This window comes from Sebastes fasciatus, chromosome 4 (genome assembly GCF_043250625.1).
Source record: "Sebastes fasciatus isolate fSebFas1 chromosome 4, fSebFas1.pri, whole genome shotgun sequence".
Lineage (NCBI taxonomy): Eukaryota > Metazoa > Chordata > Actinopteri > Perciformes > Sebastidae > Sebastes > Sebastes fasciatus.
The window spans coordinates 28,959,986-28,979,777 of NC_133798.1; the positions used below are offsets into that span (position 1 = coordinate 28,959,986).

General features: G+C 41.7%; 1 protein-coding gene across 3 annotated transcripts in view; it reads left to right on the forward strand.

Annotated features, from left to right (window-relative positions):
- immp2l (inner mitochondrial membrane peptidase subunit 2) overlaps positions 1–18,249 on the forward strand; it is a 147,668-nt gene extending 129,419 nt beyond the window's left edge. For all 3 annotated transcript variants that reach the window (XM_074633432.1, XM_074633433.1, XM_074633434.1), the window contains exons 4-6: positions 643–708; positions 11,453–11,555; positions 17,015–18,249. In XM_074633432.1, the coding sequence (XP_074489533.1) occupies positions 643–708; positions 11,453–11,555; positions 17,015–17,140 (295 nt within the window). In that variant the 3' untranslated portion in view covers positions 17,141–18,249. The remainder of the gene's footprint in view (positions 1–642; positions 709–11,452; positions 11,556–17,014) is intronic.
- Positions 18,250–19,792: the final 1,543 nt, after the last annotated feature.

Consider the following 19,792-nt stretch of genomic DNA (forward strand, 5'->3'; position numbering starts at 1 on the left):
TGGCCGTTTGGAGCGTTATTTAGCCTCCTTTGCGACAAGCTTCACTGTAGCTTTAAAACTGAGCCGCTACAACCTAATAATTGCAAGTTGCGTTAAAACAAATTTGTGTTAATGCGTTATTATCGCATTAACTTTGACAGCCCTAATTTTAACTTTTTTGCGCACGCCAGGTGCACCATACCACAGGAAAACAGTGGATTTGCTGGCGATGCGTTTGTAGTGATGCGTGTCGGTGTGATCAGCCCCTCAGACACCTGATGGCGGAGCTCACATCCTAAGCACCCCTACTTCCTGTGCTTTTCCCAAAAATGTGTCATTTCTAATGCAAAATACAGTAACAGCATAAGAATAACTTCTTTTTTTCAAGAGCTGAGAAATGCAGCCTTCATTTCTGCTTGTCCAACATGTAGTTTTGGTTTGATTCTGACGCTTTGGAGTTGGTAAAATGTCCTATAGACTGTAGACGAGTATCTAATACACCAGTCTTTCATCTTAAACTAGATCTGAATGTGCAGACACCGTCTCCCTGAACAGAGCTGCTCCACATCCTGACTACATCACGCTTGTATGAGTTTTATTTGGCCGTGTTTTCCTGTTTGGCTTTTATGCTTATTGCCTTATATATGTTTATTGTTCCTGCAGGTCCCCCAAGAATCCCCAGCAGAAGATCATCAAGCGAGTCATTGGCCTGGAGGGAGACTTCATCAGGTAGGAAGCAGCTCCTCATCCTCCGGCTCCTGCAGCAACAAATGACTGACTGTCAAACCAACACTGATAAAGAAACGGATATCTTTAATATCACATTTATATTGTAATAAAGTAAAGGCATCCTGAGGTTGATGTGAAACAGCAGCCTGCCTAATCTAATCCCATCTAATCGCATCAGTTTGCAGTCAAGAGGTTCACTCCATCACGCTGGTTTCTAATCAGATTAACTGGCATCACCTGGTGGCAAAAGTAAATTACTGCTCGGTCCCTGCACACACACAAAACACTCACCAAGGGAAGAAACATGGAGGAGTTTACCGCTATATATATATTTCTACACTTTACGAACTCGCACAGGCATCCCACTTACCTTTGAATATCAGGTAGATCGTCTACAGTTTTAAGTAGTAGATAATTATTAGGACCTGAGCACCGCCAACATCGCCGAAAAAGGCCCTATTGAAAGTGAAGGCATTATTATTATTATTATTATTATTATTATTATCATTATTATTAATAATAATAAAATGAATCACATTTTTGATAGCCTTATGGTGCTCAGAAAATTGTCAAACTTTGCACAATGAAAAAATTTGACACAATCTTGCTCGGGTGTTGCCCCTAGAAAGATTAAGAAAAATTAAGCCCCTCATTTGGGTTTCACCTACATATATGCAATTTGGTAGGCAGATATAACATGTAAAGACGTACAAAAAAGCCTCTTGGAGGTATACCCAAAACCCAACAGGAAGTCAGCCATTTTCAGTTGAATATGCCATTTTCGCCCATTTTTAACGTTTTACAGACCGTGTAATTTAACAAATTCCTCCGAGAAAATTCACCCGATCGACTTCAAATTTGGTCAGAACCATCTAAAGACTTTTGCAATCAAAATGTGTCAACCATTTGTGTTTTCATGCAACATCGACAACGTGGTGTGGCGTGGCGTGGCGTGGCGTGGCGTGGCGTGGCGTGGCGTTGCAGGGAAACCTTTCGTCATAAAACAAGAAGTGTTTGCAACTTCTGCGTACTTTTTCAAATCTGCTCCAAATTTCTCAGCCATGATGACGGTCCAGGGCTGAGGATACATGCCAACACCGACTCATAGTCCCGCCACTAAACTTTAGCCCTCTTTCATAACTCATGATCCAGTTGTCATAAACAGTAGAGGGGGAGGCATCATTCTGTATCATTGTGTACCCCCGGCGTACGTGAAGGTGCGAGGGCCCGTTCATCACTGCTTGCAGCTTTAATTATTATTTATTTTATTTTTCACAGATGTCTGCAAACTCAGCAATCTTTGTGTAGTTACTTGTATTATTTTATCATTGATGGAAAAAAAAGACTTTCCTTTATTTTGGCATCAATCGTCCTCCATATTATTAACCGTCCTTAACACACAACAGTAGATATGATCTATTGATGAACCAATCAAAATGCTCCACCTCATCAACATCGTACATATAAATTTACATAACGGCCTCTTCCACCTGTCGGTGCTTTCGCTGTGAAGTTCATCATCGTTTCCTCCACAGCGCGAGTGATGATTATATCCTCCTGTGTCGACACGTTTGTTGGTTCTCTGTCAGGTTTAGAGGATGTTAAAGTCACATGTGATGACTTTCAGACAGAGTGACAGCAGATCCTGTCCAGCCAATCATCAGCCAAGGGAGCATGTCTCTTGGGACTAAATCAGTTATTAGTATTATTATTATATTATTATCATTATAATACATCAACGTTTGTTTGCAGGTGTTGGGGAGTTCTAGTGCACATGTTTTTAAAAGTAGTAAAAAGACCAGTATTAGCCGGAGTCGTCACTGCCAAGATGGCGATTGCACGAGCTTTGTTTTTGCCCTTTAGGACTGATGGGTGACGTCACAGAGTCTACGTCCATATTTTATACAATCTATTGTTCTGCTGCATCAATTTTTGATCACACAATGTTTTAGGAGTTCAAAGATCGGTACAGTACTCTTTAGGACTTTAGTACCGTGAACCAGTAAGCCTCAGAGTCTTGCTCCAGGAGACTTCAGTCGGAGGCATTGCTGCTGCAGCTGCTGCTGCTGAGACTTTTCTGGTACAAGCAACACTAAACACTAAACTCTTTGTACACAGTCTTCAGCTGTTCTTTTTTTCTTGGTTTTGAGGTGACTTTCAGCAGTTGTCGGGTACAAGAAGCGTGACTTTGTCCCATTAATAACGGCGGTTCCTCTGCATGGCTGAACAAACAGGCTCCCACTGATGACTAAAGCAGATTTGAAGTGGCCGATCACTGCCGGCACCGTGTGTTGTGTTTGTCAGGTGGGTGAACAAATTACAGAACAGGAGTTTTGGTGCAGCGCACCATGAAACCAGCATGTCAAAACTGCTGAGAGAGCTGTAGCAGCTGTTTCAACTCAAAGTCGAGCTGAAGTCTTTTTTTTATTTAAATTTTAGCTCCGAACTGGAAACAAGTTAATCCGAGGTGATGCCTCACACTGGGTGGCCTGAAACTGTCGAGCTGCTCTGAAAATGTGAAGCAATGACTATGTTTACATGCACAAAATATTTAGACAATATTCCTACTAAACTGTTTACATGGCCACTAGTATTCTCATTTAAACGCAGCTGTGCATGTTCTGACTTTTCAAAGTTTTCCATCGGTGGCGGACTTGTTCGATCGTACGAACACATCCTCCCTCTTTCATTCCTTTAACCACCTTCTTGAAAAGGTTGCCGTTGCAATATTTATCCAAAAACCTGTTGATATCTTAGTCTTTTATAATGTTTTACAGGCCGTCGCCAGGAAAAGTGTTGGTATTGTACATTTCTGCAAACCATGGATACGTTGAATGTCGACGTTTTCGCATTCGGGTGTGACGTAGTACAACGAGCGACTGTTATTGAAAGTTACGTGGTATAGTAACAAGTATAACAAGCGAGAGAGTCCACTACTGGTGATGGATGGGTCAACGTTGACCTTACGCTTGTTATGTAACGTTGTTACGGTTGTTACGTAACAACACAGTCTCACAGCAGTTCGTGAAATAGTCATGAAATTTAATCTATTTGATTTGTGTGCATAGACACACTTTTTCGTGACGCTCAGCGCTTTCAACAATGTATTTTTTGTGCGTTTTCCTCCGAATGTCCAGCAACATGTGACGCACGTGTCAATTTCCGCTCCAGTCTTTTCAAAATAAACCTACTTAGTGAGGTTTAGGAATAGACTGATTTGGTTAGGCTTAAGTAACAAACTACTTAGTTAGTTAGGAAAAGTTGGTGGTTTGGGTTAAAATAACATCGGAAGTGCTGTAACTTAAGTACAGAAGTTACGTGACAATTAAATCAACGTTGACTTCTGGTTTCACACGGGACATGGACAGCGGTCTCCTGGTGAAAGTCTGGTGTTTTTGGACCCACCCATCCACCCTGACTTCCTCCCTATGTGGCGTTTGCCGCTCTTTATATTTCCCACTTCACAAATTGCGTGGTTTACATAAGAATTGCTGAGCGACTGCGCTGTACGTGACGTTGTTACACTTGTTGCGTAACGTACCGCAAGAAAGTCCGCTATGGAATCCACTTAAAAAAACAGGAAGTATAAAGAGCAACAAACGCCGTGTAGGGAGGAGGTCGGGCGGATGGGTGGATGGGTGGATGGGTGGGTCAAAAAACACCAGACTTTCCCCAGGACACCACCGCTGTTTGTGTCCCGTGTGAAACCAGAAGTCATTGTTGTTTTATTTGTTGCATAACTTCTGTACTTAAGTTACAGCACTTCCGATTGTTATTTAAACCCAAACCACCATCTTTTCCTAAACATAACTAAGTAGTTTAATTTTGAAAAGAATGGAGCGGAAATTGACACATTACGTGTTGCTGGACATTCGTAGGAAAACATATGAAAAATGTGTTGTTGAAAGTCGTGCTGAGCGTCAGGAAAAAAAAGGGAAATTTTCATCATTGTACACGAATCAAATCATTTAGTTCAAATTTCGTTACTATTTCACGACCTGCTGTGAGACTGTTGGATTCCACCATCCCAGTCTCAGATCAGTGGTTCATTCTCAGAGGGATTGTGAATCGTATATCGTCAGAGTGTTTCAGAGCTTCCCTTTTGTTTACATGCGGATCATGAATTGTGCTTTATCCCTCAACAACTGCTCTGGTTTGGTTATAGGTTGGTTTTTAAATGCTCTTGCACCATGAAACGCAGTATTATATTTATATTTCACTGCTGCTGAATGTGTTTCCAAAAATGAATCTTTTTGTTATTTCCCCTGTGTGAGATCAGTGTGAGTGCTCTGAAGCAGACTTCACTGGAGTATTTTAACTCTTCAGGCTTAATGTCGGCCTGAAATTGGTCTTGAATTGCATTTGAACAGGCATTAAGAAGACATTAAGGTTAGGTTGCAGATAGCTATTTTTATTCTTAGTGTGAGTGGATAGCTGTGTGTGTGTGTGTGTGTGTGTGTGTGTGTGTGTGTGTGTGTGTGTGTGTGTGTGTGTGTGTGTGTGTGTGTGTGTGTGTGTGTGTGTGTGTGTGTGTGTGTGTGTGTGTGTGTGTGTGTGTGTGTGTGTGTGTGTGTGTGTGTGTGTGTGTGTGTGGTAGGAGCTGTTCTCGGTTGTGTTACACGGCGTTCTCGTGAGGAAATGAGCTCCACAGTTGAGATAATGAGACGCAGCAGGAGAAGAGAGCGGGCTGGGCTGCTGGCTCTGATACAGCAACTTCTCAAAACTCACCGTCTGACTGTTGGACAGGTTATTTTATTCATTACAGAGACCGTCGTGTCCCCAGTCTGTCTCTCTGTCCAATTAACAATGCAGTCTCTTTCATTTTTATCTTTTAATCAGAACACGAAAACTTTGGCACAAAATCTGCAAAACTTGTGACTGATTACTGAATATATATATATTATTACTATGTCAAGCATCATTATATTGTCCGATGCAGACGCTGACTACATGTATGATTTAGGTTATGCGATCATTAGTCACAGGTCACTGAATTTTGGTCTTTTCGTGCCCAAGTTTCTGCCCATTTCTGCACATTTTACTTCAGACTTTGCTCTGTATCGTACTTGTAAAGACGACAAGGTCAACACCTTATTCTCCTTTGATCATTCTGATCTTTTTGAAGGTTGGTTAACTCCTTACACCATGTAAAGAGTAGGCTATTAATTCTCTTTATCCTGTGGAAATCTAGATAGACTTTAAAATCCCTTTATCGTTTTACACATATTTTGTATTTTGACTCATAGAGAATTAAACAGATTACAAACTGCCAGTACATTTAACAAGCATGACTGCAAAGCATCAACCAACATGACAAAACAGAGTTAAAGATTTGCTCTCAATCACCGTTTAAAGCTATATCTACATAAAAAAATGCACTGTAATGTTACGTCACTTCCGTTACTTTCACTTCCGTTACTTTCACTTCCGTTACGTCACTTCCGTTGTTATTTTATTCCAAACTACAATTTTGTCCTAAACCTAACTAAGTTGTTTCCTGTGAAGACGGAAGTTTATCTTGAAAGGACTGTATACATGTAACGAGCGCAAACTGACACGTGTTGCTGGACATTCGTTGGAAAACACAACAAAAATGAGGAATAACTTTTTGTAAGAAATCCTACATACGTTGTATGAGGATACGTTGAAAAACCACATCAGACACAAATCATTATTCAAAGTAGAGTATATGTCTTAAAACATATCTGGAGTTGATCTTTAAATTATAAACTGCATTTCAGGTCTCTCAGGATAAAATACTGAGGTCAGATTCTCCACAACAAGTCATGCAGATGTTAATAATCTTGCATGCAGCACAACATGATGCATCAAAACAGATCATCCAGCTACGTGACACGCAGAGGGAACGCAGTCGCTGTGACAGACGGCACAAGCCACCCAGTGAACCAGTAAACCCGTCAGCTCCGGTGTCCACAGTGGGACCCTGCAGCAGCAGCAGCAGCGCCGGGGAGGCTGACAGGAAGTGGCAGGACATCAGACCCACAGAGGCGTGTTCACGGTATCACAACACGCCATCGTCATGCGTTGCATCCAGGTAGTGTCGGCGGTGCAAATTACAGGTCACGGGCTGAGGAGGGGATGAATAATTAACAGGCCTGTGATGGGTTCCCTGGCGGAGGCGGCGCTGACGACGCTGGCTGACAGCCCGTGTTGTCTTACACGGGCCAGGCCGACATAAATCATAGCTCCGGTTTTAATTTGGCCACGCGGGCCAGACCGTCTGCCTGCCACGTAACCGCCCGCCGCAGAGAGAGGATTGTTTTACAGATTCATCTCCAAACAGAGAGGCTTATACCGCACGTAAATCTGCCGCCGTCGCTGTCAGGCCAGAGGAAACTAAGTGGGAGTGTTAACTGTGGCGCGGTGCGGGAGAATCTGCAATGAACTAATGGTGACTCATAAATAAAGTTTATTTGTCTGTTAAACCATTATACAGGTCCACTTCCAGCGGGAGGCAGCCACCGCTGACACGAAAAGTCACTCCGACTCTTAACAAAGTGATGGACACAAAAACACATAAAGTATACCGTCTGAAGGAAAGATGGGCGCTAAAGTCCTCAACTTCACACGCAGAATAGTGCAGGAAGCAATTCATTTAATCTGTAAACACATTAGAGATACTGTCTGCTGTTTTGTGCAGGCTTTTATCAAAAACCTGGCAACCAAAATTGTATTTGGCGTGTACTCACAGCCAACATGGTGAATTTGCTGCCAGCTGTAACACAGCCTCATTCAGTGATTCTCTCAATACAATGTCAGCTGTAAATGGTCAGGTTACACAAATTTTACTGAAGTCTATATTTGCTTTTTTGGTCCAGACTGAAATATCTCATTGTAATCTATCTGTTGGATTTGGTCCAGATATCATGTCCCCAAAGGATGAATCCCAATGAATTTGGTGATCTAACTTTTTATCTAGCGCCAACGGCAGGTCAAAGTTTTCACTTATCCTGTGAAATATCTCAACATCTATTGATGGATTGGCACAAAATTCAGCAGGATAAGACCAAAAGAGAAAGACTAAAGCCTCCCCAGGGGGTGTGGAAGCAGCCTGGTCGCACTAAAAGGTGTATGAATAGGTAATTTGCAAGGCAATTTGTATGCAATACGAACGCCTTTTCTTGCTTTTGGCGTGTCGTTTGTATGCCATGTAGTCTGTACTGATTGTAATGGACATCATCAAACCCTCGTGAATATGCTTCGCTCAGAGCTAGTGACGTAGAATAAAAAGAGAGAAAGACTGTTTATGGAGCGAGAGGAGGTGGACGGATCCAACAAACACAGGACTCTAGACAGCTGTTATGTCCCAAAGTGTTGTTGAGTTAGCGCGATAATACCGTATTAACGCAAATTCGTTTTAATGCCACTAATTTCTTTCGGGCTCAGTTTTTAAGTAATCGATATTTCAGCATACTTGTAATGGTCAATTTGCCAAAATGTAAACAAAATACAGGCTCAGAGGATAATACCAGTACGTACCTGTAGCTGGCATTACAATAGCACATTCAATGTCGTCATATTGGCCTATATGTGTAGATGTTAGCATGTTAGTATCGATCAGTTTAGCAGAAATAGCCTCCATTTTCACACATAGCTGATGGAAAAATATTGAATCCCATAGATCCACTTTAGCTTTTGCTCTGGGTGGGATTTTAACCAGAGGAGGACCAGCAAGTTAAGTTGTAATAAGTTTTAATTATTATTTTTACTCACATATACACTATGGACGGGATTAACATCACTGACCACTAGTGCAGGTGATGTTAAAATGACCCCATCTCCTCTAGAAACATAAATCCAGTCTAACCTCACCATTTAGCTCAAAGCACTGCTGTGCTCGTAACTTTTTATTATTGATTATCCTTTTTTTTCATCCCATAACACCAAAATAAGGTGGAAAAAAGGCCATCACTTGATCTAAGAGCCCAATATGATGCCATCAAATGCCTTGTTTTGTCTGAACAACAGTGCAAAACCCAAAGATATTCATTTTACTTTGATATAAAACGGAGAAAAGCAGCACATTTGAAAAGCTGGAACCATCGTTATAGTATTCAGTAGGTCATACAGCAGCATTACTACTTATATCTTTAGTAAAAGTGCTTCCTGAACCTCTGACCCTGGTGGTGTTGGTACTTTGACTCTACAATGGACTTCATGCATGATGAAATCCAGTCAGCTGTAAATACACATATTTCCACCCAATTAAACTGAGCCACGGCGGTAGTGAATGTCAGCTGATGTCAGAGATGATCGTTCAGCTACACCGTCACCCTGTCAGGAGGAAAATCTAGTGGAAAACTCTGTATGGTTTCTAATTTATCAGCGTGAAAAAAGACAAATTCAAAGATGATGAACAGTGAAGAGGCGATTGACAGCTTCAATCCAAAGACGTGATGATCAGCAGCGGCCTTCAGGAGCACGTATCAGCAGGTCGGAGCAGGGTGTGGAGCTGTCAGCAGCTGTCCACCTCTGCCTCATTAAACTCCTCTGAAACATTCGTCAGCTGCTGTTAACACTGATGAAAGAAATGAGAATGTTTAACCAGTCTTGGTGAAACACCCTTTGTTCAGATTCCTTAAAAACCCACTGTTCAGACAGTCAAGCTTATCCGAAGCATCCGCGGCGTGTGTTCTGTTGTTATTTTGGTACGTATGAGTGTGTCTGTGCCCTCAGCTGACTTTACTTTTGTCAGAGGTTGTCACAGGCTCAGTTTTAGAGCTAGGGTGAAGTTTTTGGTATCATATGAAACTAAAAAACCTAATGAATCCATTGGTACCAGCCATGTCATAGCTGGTCATAAAGGAGGTTAAATAACGCTATGAAGTTACGCTAAATTTTAGCAAGGAAAAACTGGCATGGCCATTTTCAAAGGGGTCCCTTGACCTGACATGATTAAAATAAGGGCTATTCAAGTGTTCATACTGGGAAGTCGATTCACCTAAAAAAAAAATATCGTCCGAGTTACAGACGTCTCTTTCCCAATGTAAGTCAATGGGAAAAAGTATTTTTGGGATCGATAGCATCACGTGATGGACACAGAAGTTGTAGTACCACAGTTTGGCCACTACGAAAATTGGGATCAACGACCGGCGCTTTTCCTGGGGGCTTGCTGATGAAGGAAGGACAACCATCACCGTCATGGTAGTCGTGGCTAATGCATGAGCTCATGATAAATGTGAATAAATGGAGGAACAACTTGTTGATTTGTGGCAACAACACAAGTGTTTACTTAACGTGTCTCCATGACTTCATCCATCCATCCTTCGTGAATTTTCAGTACAAAGTAAAAACTAAAATCCCTAATTCTTCCTGCCCGTTGTCCACCATGTTTGTTTACACTATAAAGTCACGTGTGATCGCCAGAGATTTGGTAATATTTCTGTTTTTTTTTAGTCGGGACTCTTGTTGTTGATGAATGAATCTGTTAGTGTGTGGTGTGCTGTTTCGGTGAATTTAATATAACATGTTATGTGTGGGCTCTCTCACATTTTACACATCTGGTAAGATTTGAAATATCTTTTAGTGCAAGCCAGCCTTTAGGTAGAAGTGTGCGAGGCAGGTTAACAGAGAAACGGTTCAACAAAAAAATTACAGCTGAGATGAATTTAAGAACCACAGATTGATGATAGAGAGAGAGGGAGGATTTTCTCCCTGCAGGCTTCATCTCAACAGACCAAACCTGGTTTACAAAAGGCTAAATACAGTGAAGTCAATCGTCCTTGGTTCTGTAAAGATTTCACAGTTGTTCCTCCTCAAACGTAGCACAGAATTGGTGTCATATAGGCTGTAACCTTTTTTTATTCCTGTAAAAAGGTCCCAGCTTGTTTTTTTTTGTGAGTCAGTAAATTCAGCTGCTGTGGCTAAATCAATATTTATGTATCCAAGGCCTCTTCGGTCAGCCGGCCTCCCGGACCAGCGCACACACACACATACACACTCGCACATTAAGAATCGCAGACGAATTTCCATTTAAAAAGTCAGTGAGGCTATAACTCACAATGTTCCTCTGCTAAATGATAAATCAGGGCTGGAACAGGCCCATAACAGTCCAGAGGGATGATGAAGGGCGTTGGACCTTCTCCTCATAAACATGACGACCTGATTGAAGCAGCTACAGCGTGAGACGAGCACCGTCGCCGTCGCCGCCACCCCCACCCCCTCCACCCCCTTTACCGCCAGCCTTATTAATTTTCTCCCTGAATCTTGATATTTTTCTTTCTTTTATCAAAGGCAACGAAGCAATTATTCAAATTAGAATCTGTTTCTCACTTCGGTTCAGTTTTTCTTCAACCTTGGTGTTGTTTGTTATGCAGATGCTGTTAATATTAAAAAGATGTATTCTGTACAAACAACACGCCCACAACAATGCATCACCTTTCTTTTTTTTTCTTGCGACACAGGCCTGTTTAAGATGGTAAACATTATGTCCCGCAGAGTTTGGCTGTTCAGACACAAATATAAGTACATTACTCACGGCTTTCTAGTGAGGGCTCTGAACTGTCTTTCAGCTCATTGTGGATGTTGTGAAACTCAACACTCAGTGAGGACAGTTTGGTGTTTGGGTACGCTGATGGCACTAAAATAAAAATCAGACATCTTTAAACAAAAACTCTGAGCTGTTTTAACATCATTAGATTTCACTGCATTTCATTTTTTTTTTCTTTTCTTTCAAAAGCCTGATTAAAAACCAAATCTAATTAGTTTTGTCTCGTTTCTTCAGGACTCTGTGCTACAAGAACCGATACGTTCGAGTTCCTGACGGTCACTTCTGGATTGAGGGGGATCATCACGGACACAGTCTGGACAGCAACAGCTTCGGACCGGTACGAACTGCATCCGCTAGTGTTACACAACCAGTCAGTACTGTACATCCCCAAAGTCATTCATAAATAGTTTGATCACATTATTCTCCCATTAGGCTGCATTACAGATACACGACCGCTGCATGGTTACACAACGATAAATAACAATAAAATAAGCATAACTAGGTATTGTAACTACACTGTAAAGACAATCCTGTGCCCAACATCATAGTAATACAATAGATAATATAGAATATTACACATCAGTCGAGGAGGAAGAGGGACAATTCAGAATCGGCTTTGAATCTTTTCAAATCCCACAATTCTCTCCAATCTGTTGAATGAGCGACCAGGGTTGACTCTTGTTTTTGCCCGTGCTCGTTGTCTCTTTTAACTTTTTTGGGGGGTTCTTCCGTCAATGCTTTTGTTTTTCTCTGGTGGATCTTGCCCAAGTATCAGCCACAACCACAAACATGTTATTTCCCCTGCTTCCTTTTAACCGGCTAACGTACTCACCGCCAAACTTTACCTGTGAAAATGTAAACACGGGCTCTTCCCGTCTGCGAGCCGTAAATCGTTTCATCTGATATCGTTGCTGACAAGCATTAAGAATAACTTTCCAATCTTCTCTCTGATGGTCTCGTTTACTTATGTAGGTCATATAGAGGTATCAGTATCAAATTGAGACTGTTTCATAAAGCAGTGAAAAACTCCTTGTAGTAACTTTAATGTATAGTTGGATTAGGAGCAGAAAGAGTGAAAGAGAAGGGGAAGTAAGCCTCACAGTAACTACTGTCAAAGAGCCAATGAGCAAGGCATTAAACCCTAAAACTGCTCCATTCAACTCTGATGGAAAAACCATGTTTATACGGTGGAAAAAGAGCATGGCGCTTATGAAACTTCATGGATAAATAAATGTGTGTGTATGTCAGAGGTCAGGTTTTATCTGTTTACCTGCACCCCCTTCTGATTTACTGAAGGAAACAGAAGTGATAGATTATGCATCGTGTGTGTGTTGCCTTCCAGTATTCCAGTTGAAGTCTGTGTAGAAGTGGAGTGTGTTAACAGATGTGGATGTTTCTGTTGTCTTGGTTCGTCCATCCCGACAGACGCTGCAGCTTCTCCTCCAAACATAAAGATTTCATTAACGCTGCGTTTCTCTGGTGCAGAAAGACTATTAACATCCTCCCACCGACTCCTCCTCTCTGCCTGCTGTTTGTAGTTCGACCCTCTCGGGTTGAGCGGTATGAAATTTTCAGCAGCGAAGGTGCTGTTTGCTATGGACGGCACATTACAGGCCAGACAGAAGCGCCCGATCTCCAGCTGAAAGGGATCCAGCCGAGGAGCTCAGAGGAAATCCCCTCAGATGTAAAACCCAGAACACATGGACCAAGAGCTCCGCTGAGCTCCTCCGGCTTTACAGTTTCCTCCTGAGACATGTCTCTGTGTACGGCAGCGGCAGCGCTCCGTTACACCAGACACGATTATCTGTTCTCATGTAACATTCATATAATAACTCACAAACAGCAATGCAGTTTAGTTTTGTAATTAAAACTTGAGCTCATCCCTTATGTGTAAGAACTTTAATATAACATTTAATTAATTGTCTTAATATAAAGGCTGCGTTTACCGCCACATAAACAATGTTAATAGATTTTTGTTTATTTGTTGTAAAAAATAATAAACAAGAATCAACACAGGGACGACGTGTCAATTTCCACTCGTTACATGCATACAGTCATTTCAAAATAAACGTACGTCTTCTTGGTTAGGTTTAGGCGACAAAACTACTTAGTTAGGTTTAGGAAAAGATGGTGGTTTGGGTTAAAATAACTCCAGAAGTGCTGTAACCTAAGTATGGATGTTACGTGACAAATAAATCAACGTTGACTTCTGGTATCATACGGGACATGAACAGCGGTCTCCTGGTTTTTTGACCCACACATCCACCTCGACCTCCTCCTTACGAGGCGGCTGTCGCTCTTTATTCTTAGTTCATGATTAAGTGGATTACATACGAATGATTTTGTGGGATATATACAAATTACAGAGCAATATTTTCCATAGGAATAGCTACAAAAGATGTAAGAGAACAGCCTGGTTGATTTTACGCCCCTGATACACCAAGCTGATGGTTGGTCATTGGAGATTTTTTACATTTACATTTGTGCTACATGTTGGCAAAGAAATCATAAGACACTTTGACCAGATGGTGTAAATGTTTGGTCTTTCTGTCTCTGTCATTCTCCCTGTTTTATTGGACTGCACTTTAAAATGGGGTTGAGGAGCGACTGTCAGCTTCCATCCCTCCTAACAGACATCATCATCACGCACTTCATAAAATCACATTATGTCTTTATTCTTGCTGAATGGCTGAAGCAGCGGCAGCATCTCGCCGGGCCACCGCACCGTTATGTTTCTTTTTATGGGAGGAAAACGTCATGTCGCACTACGTACTCACATCTGACAGTTTAATGTCACCGCCAAATATTCCTACCAGGAGGAACATGACTTAAACTGCTAAATCAATGGGGTATATTCAGGATGTATCCCATCCAGCGAGGAGGTCTCATTTGAATAATATATTCTTTTTGAATGTGGCCTGCAGTGTTCGCTGCCACCCACCACACAGTCTTTTCACTCAGAATCACATCAGCGCTCACAAATGATGCACTCAGCCTATGGGTCGATCAAAAATAGTCCAAAACAAACTTCCACAATCTCTACAAAGAGCATGTAGTGTAACTCTGTGGAGTTTTTTTTTTTTGTTGAGACGTGAAACTGTTTTCAAAGAAATTCACAACTTTGAAAAATCTGTGAAAACTTGTCGGCAATAAACAGACAAGATTTCATGGCAGTCGATCTGACGCTGTGGGAAGTATGGCCCATTAAAGAGTGTAAAGGTGCAATAAATAAGGTTTTTACTGAGCCCAAAGCACGAAATGACCACAATACATCTGCTGGGGGTTGATGGGGGTTGTTGATCGATACCAGTGATTCAGCCAGAGCTCAGCCAGCTGCTGAGATTTCTGCCTCTCACAGCTCCATACGCATCCTGATGTGCATGTTAACACAGGAAGAAAGGCACTAATGAAGCAAAGAAAGCGCTGAAGAGAAAGATTAGGAACTAAAGGATCAAGTCAGCAGTGAATAAAAAATGGAACCAAATAAGCAACGAATCAAAAAGATTAAAAAACAAGGAAGCAAAGAGAGAGCTAAGAACGGCAAAACTGAAGGAAACTAAGGAACTGAAGGAACCAAAGACCCAATAAAAATGAAGACCGGACCAAGGAACCATGGCAGGAATCCACATAGAAGGACCCCAAGCCAGGTTTTAAACCTAACCATGCCTGTGCACTGCCCGTCGGCACCTGTGTCCGATCGGACTTGAAGCTGTTCCCTCCTATCTAGATCCTTGCTTGTGTTGTACGAACTCTCAGATGTACGTCGCTTTTGACAAAAGTGTCTGCTATATGAAATTGTAGAATTGTTGGTACCAAGTAAACCAAAAAATCTAAGTAAACTTACGTTGGAAGTTTATTTTGAAATTACACTGTATGTATGTAACAAGCGTAAACTGTACATTCCCTGTGAACACGGAAGTTTATTTTGAAAAGACACTATGCGTGTAACGAGCGGAAACTGACACGTCGTCCCTGACACGTCCTAAACTGATGCTAGAGGGGAACCTAGAGGCGTAGGCCAACTGACCAAGCATCGGTATTTTACAAGTTGGGAGTGAAAATTTGTTGACTCAGCGTCTTTTTTCAGAGCGCTGCGACTTTTTTGTGCGGCCGCTCTAGAAGCAGCGCTTCTAGTTGAAAATGTCAGTACTTTTCTGCTATAGAAGAACGCTATATGGACACTCAGCGAGTCAGATGAAGAATATAGAAGGAACCAACAAGCTACAAAAATTGAAGAAGGATCCAAGGAACTAAACCAGTCAGCTAAGAAAAGTGCCAAAGAAGAAAACCAAATACAAACACAAATAAATACTTAATTACAGAAGGGACCAAAGAAGAAACAAAATGACAAACAATAGAAACAAATAGAGAACCTGTAAAACAAACAAAATGAGCTGAAGAGGAACCAAACAAAGAAGGTAATTATGAATTATGTAAGATGAATTAAAAGAGAAACTGGGAAACCAAAGAAAGAGTCCAAGAATAAACCAAGGAAACAAAGAAGGAAGCGAGGAACAAGACAAGTACCCAGTGAACGACATAAGAGCGCTGCTCTCAGTGAAAATCCTCTGGTTAAAACCCTAGAAAACATAATAAAGAACCAATAACCAACTTGTATCATGTTTCTTAGATTAAAAGATTAAAGAAATAGAAATGTCTGCTGACCCAGACATCCACGGTCGGCGCTCACAGCTTTTAGATTTGCTTCTTCTGTTAGCAGATGTATGAAATGTGCATAATAAATAACATTTGATTCAATTAGTTTTTTTTAATATCTGGCGGCCTGCGAGTAGATAACAGCCCGCTGACCTGCTCCTCAACTGCAGCAGATGAATATTAATCGGCTGCTTCATTACTTCATGTTATTAAACTGGATCTTGACCTGCAGCCGTGGTGGTGGTGGTGGGGGGGTGGCGGCTCGCTCCGACTACAGCCCCGCCTCCGCTGCTGGGACACCCAGGAAGTCAAATCAAACACCTCCTCGTTGTCTGTCTGCGGCGGCCTCGTGTCGGCCCGTGAGCCGGAGCACACTGGCTGTCTGAAGGTTCCTCTGAAGATGAAGATGAACGCAGCATGGTGCTTTTTTGACATAGACGGCAGCTTTTTAGAGATAACAGGCGTCATTAAAAGCATTTGACATTTGCTGGCGTGTGTGTGCGTGTATGTGTGTGTGTGTGTTCGACCTTATGCAAAGCAGCTCTAATTGATGCAGCGAGGAAGATGTCAGACAACCAGATCTTCAGCTGTCAGCTTGCCAGTTTTAATTATCTCTGCTGTTGATGTCTGAAAGACTCTGGACTCGAGAGTGAATGTAAATCAAAACCGTCTTAAATCCTCCAAAATAAGCTTTTCTCTGCACACAGTGACGCTCTTCATCATATTTAGTCCTCGTTATTGTAGCTCCAATAAAATCGCTGAGAGCAGATGGGCTAATCACTTTAGAACACAATACTATACTCATTTTACAAGTTGTACTAAAAACCACTCAGAGAGCACATGGCTCTGTCAACGCTGCACAAAACCCAATATGTGATATTTTATAACTAATGCTAGAAAAGACATTTCTTCTTCTTTGACAGTCTTTATCTGAATTTGGATTCAATTCAGCATCAAAATACACAAATTACTGATCATAGGAATTAATTAATCTTCATTAGCCATGTAAACAGCTTAGTAGAATATTGTCGTTTTCGGAATAATGGCAAAAAACTGAATATTGTGTGCATGTAAACGCAGTCGTTGTCTTCTTCTGAACCTTCAATTCTGACCCTGAGTTCTGTTTTATTTTTTTCCCAGGTGTCTGTGGGGCTGCTTCACGGTCGGGCGTCTCACATCATCTGGCCACCAAATCGTTGGCAGCGAATCAAACCGTCTCTGCCCCCAAACCGAGGACCGCTGGACAACGAGGAGGAAGAGGAATGAAGACACACAGACACCGTTTTTATAACTATGGTAATGTCATCTAAACCAAAATGCGGCGTCCGTTAGTGTTTGGAAAGAAACGCAGCTGTACGAATACATTCAAGCCATACATTGTATCACTGTTATTCTTTCTAAAATGTCAAATTCAGGAAAAAAACGATGCTGATTGAGTCATTGGGTGTGTCATGACATTGTTAAACTTCTGCTATGTAAACTGTTAGACTGTTCATTGATTTTGTGTTTTGTTAATTTTGCCACAGCCAGTTGTTACCAGTGAACAATGCTCTCAAAGAAAGACGTTACCTGTAGCTAGAAACACTCACCTTTATCTTCACAAACTGGGAGAGAATAGTTCATGTCAACAGATTTCTGATTAACTACATACAGACTGAATAAGTGAGCGGTATTTCCCTTTACGGATGTTGCCATAGCAAAGCTTCTTTCATGTCTTTTCTGTCAGTACAACCTCCATGTTTGTGACCTCTCAAGTGCACTTGAGGATAACTGTGTGAATTCAATTATTTTGTTGTTTGTGTTGTCACCTCTGAGCAGAAAGGCTGCTGCTAGTTCACACAGATCCGATGAATATTCTCTTCGTTATTAAATACTCTGAGGAGAAAAATGAGCATTTAGCCTCCAACATCAACCAGGTTATCTGAAGCTTTAATTAGAGAGAAACCACACAAGACAAAACAGCCAGCTGACTTCTGCCAGGCTCTCAAACAGCTGAAAAGCTCCGTCTTTTAAGAGGCGCGTCGCTGATTTGCATGAATCAAATTGAGGGAGCACTTGTGGTAAATTCAGCCAAATGGAGCTCTCGATTGTTGATTCTGCGATGCTAACAGCTGTGTCACGGCGTAATGGGACCCTGGAAGGCACAAGTGGGGCTAAATGCAGGTGTACTCAACCCTCCTGCCAAGGCGACGCACAACAGCGGGCTCACATCTGCATAATTAATTCACTCAAATGTGATGTGCATTTCTGTGACAATTGAATCTGACATTTAAGGTTTATGTTTGAGGTTAATAAACTGCAACCAGTCTCTGCATTAATTAGAGCCTGAGCTGTTATACTGTGATAATAAAGCTTGTGTTTGTACATATCTTCTACATCCTGCATTTACCTTATTTACAGAAAGCTGGAAAGACTCATCAGTCTGTCTGTGTGTGTCTCTAAGCTTCTGCTCTGTTTCCGTGCCAACTAACGCCGCCGGCTGCAGCTGCTAGGATACCGGCGTTGCCGTGGTGAGATATGGCCTCGTTTAGACGTGCAGGATCACCACCACGCCGACAGGACGGAAGCCGCATGTAGAGCCGTGCTTCCTCCATCAGTTAACAGACGCACAGAGTCCTGCTGCAAACACGTTTTATTTGATTTTGTTTGTTTTTGTTTTTTTAATCAAATTATCTTTATTCAATTTTCCAAAGAATCCCAGCATGCAGGAAAAAGAACTCAAGAAACCGACTCCTTCACCCAACAGGTGAAATATGAAATGATAAAATTATAGAGATGGACTACCATAGGAGTTACAATATTAAAGGAAAGTAATTATTCATACACCTCTTCATAAGGGGCACTATTAGTCACTCCATTTTTTAAAATTAGATTTTCTGTAGCTGTGAATGAAACATGACATTTTTCAACCACCTGGCACGAGATGAGGGTTTTGAATTTCTCCATTTAATTAGGATTAGACGACGGATTAACAAGCAGGTTAAGGCGACAACACTAAATAATCGTAGAGCGGGCAGCCTTCTCTGGCTTTATGTTCCTTGACAATAGAGAGGCGAAGTCCCGCCCCTTCTGGTGGACCACAGGAGACACCTGGCTTTCAACTAACTCCAATGTAAACCCATCTGCCATAGCGTAGTATATCATGTGAGAATTTTAATGGTAAATCTGACATGCGCTAGCATTCAAACTCCATATGTGCCGTGTGAGAACAGTAGCTTGATGAGGGCTTTGCAAACGGGTCCAACTCACCCACGGATTCATAAATCGGGGAGATCATCCCCCTTTTATGGTCTAATTGCTGTGGAAAGTAGGTTTTATGACAAATGTATCACCTGTCTGAGTCTTGTTGTCTTGCTACGTCCGTTTTGTCAACCCGGTCTCACGGGAAGCCGTATAAATACCACGACATTTCATGGACATTTCGTGTGTCATGAGTACGCATTTTTCGAGTGTCATTTGTACGCCACACAAACGTCTGCAGTTAGGTTAAGGCAAGAAAACCACTTAGTTAGGGTAAGGGAAAATGTCATGTTTGGGCTTAAAATAAGTATGTAAAACACGTATAGAAACAACTACAGAAAACACGTCACAAACATCAATAAAAAACACGTAACAAATGTCTTTAACGTAACTTACAAAACAAAACACTGGTTAACAACAGTCTTACACACCGCTCTCCTGGTTAAAAGTCAGATTTTTGTTGGGCCCGTCCACCATAAGTGGTCTTTCTCGCTTTTTATACTACGTTACTAACTCTTACCGTAGATGTGTTTACATTGAAGTCAGTAGAGGATACATGGTGTACAAATGACACGCGGAAATCAAGAAAGACGTACTTATTGCACACCTCGTGCATTATCGTGGCATTTATACGCCTTTTCGTGTGAACGGGCCGGTTCTGTGCGTTAAATCTTCATA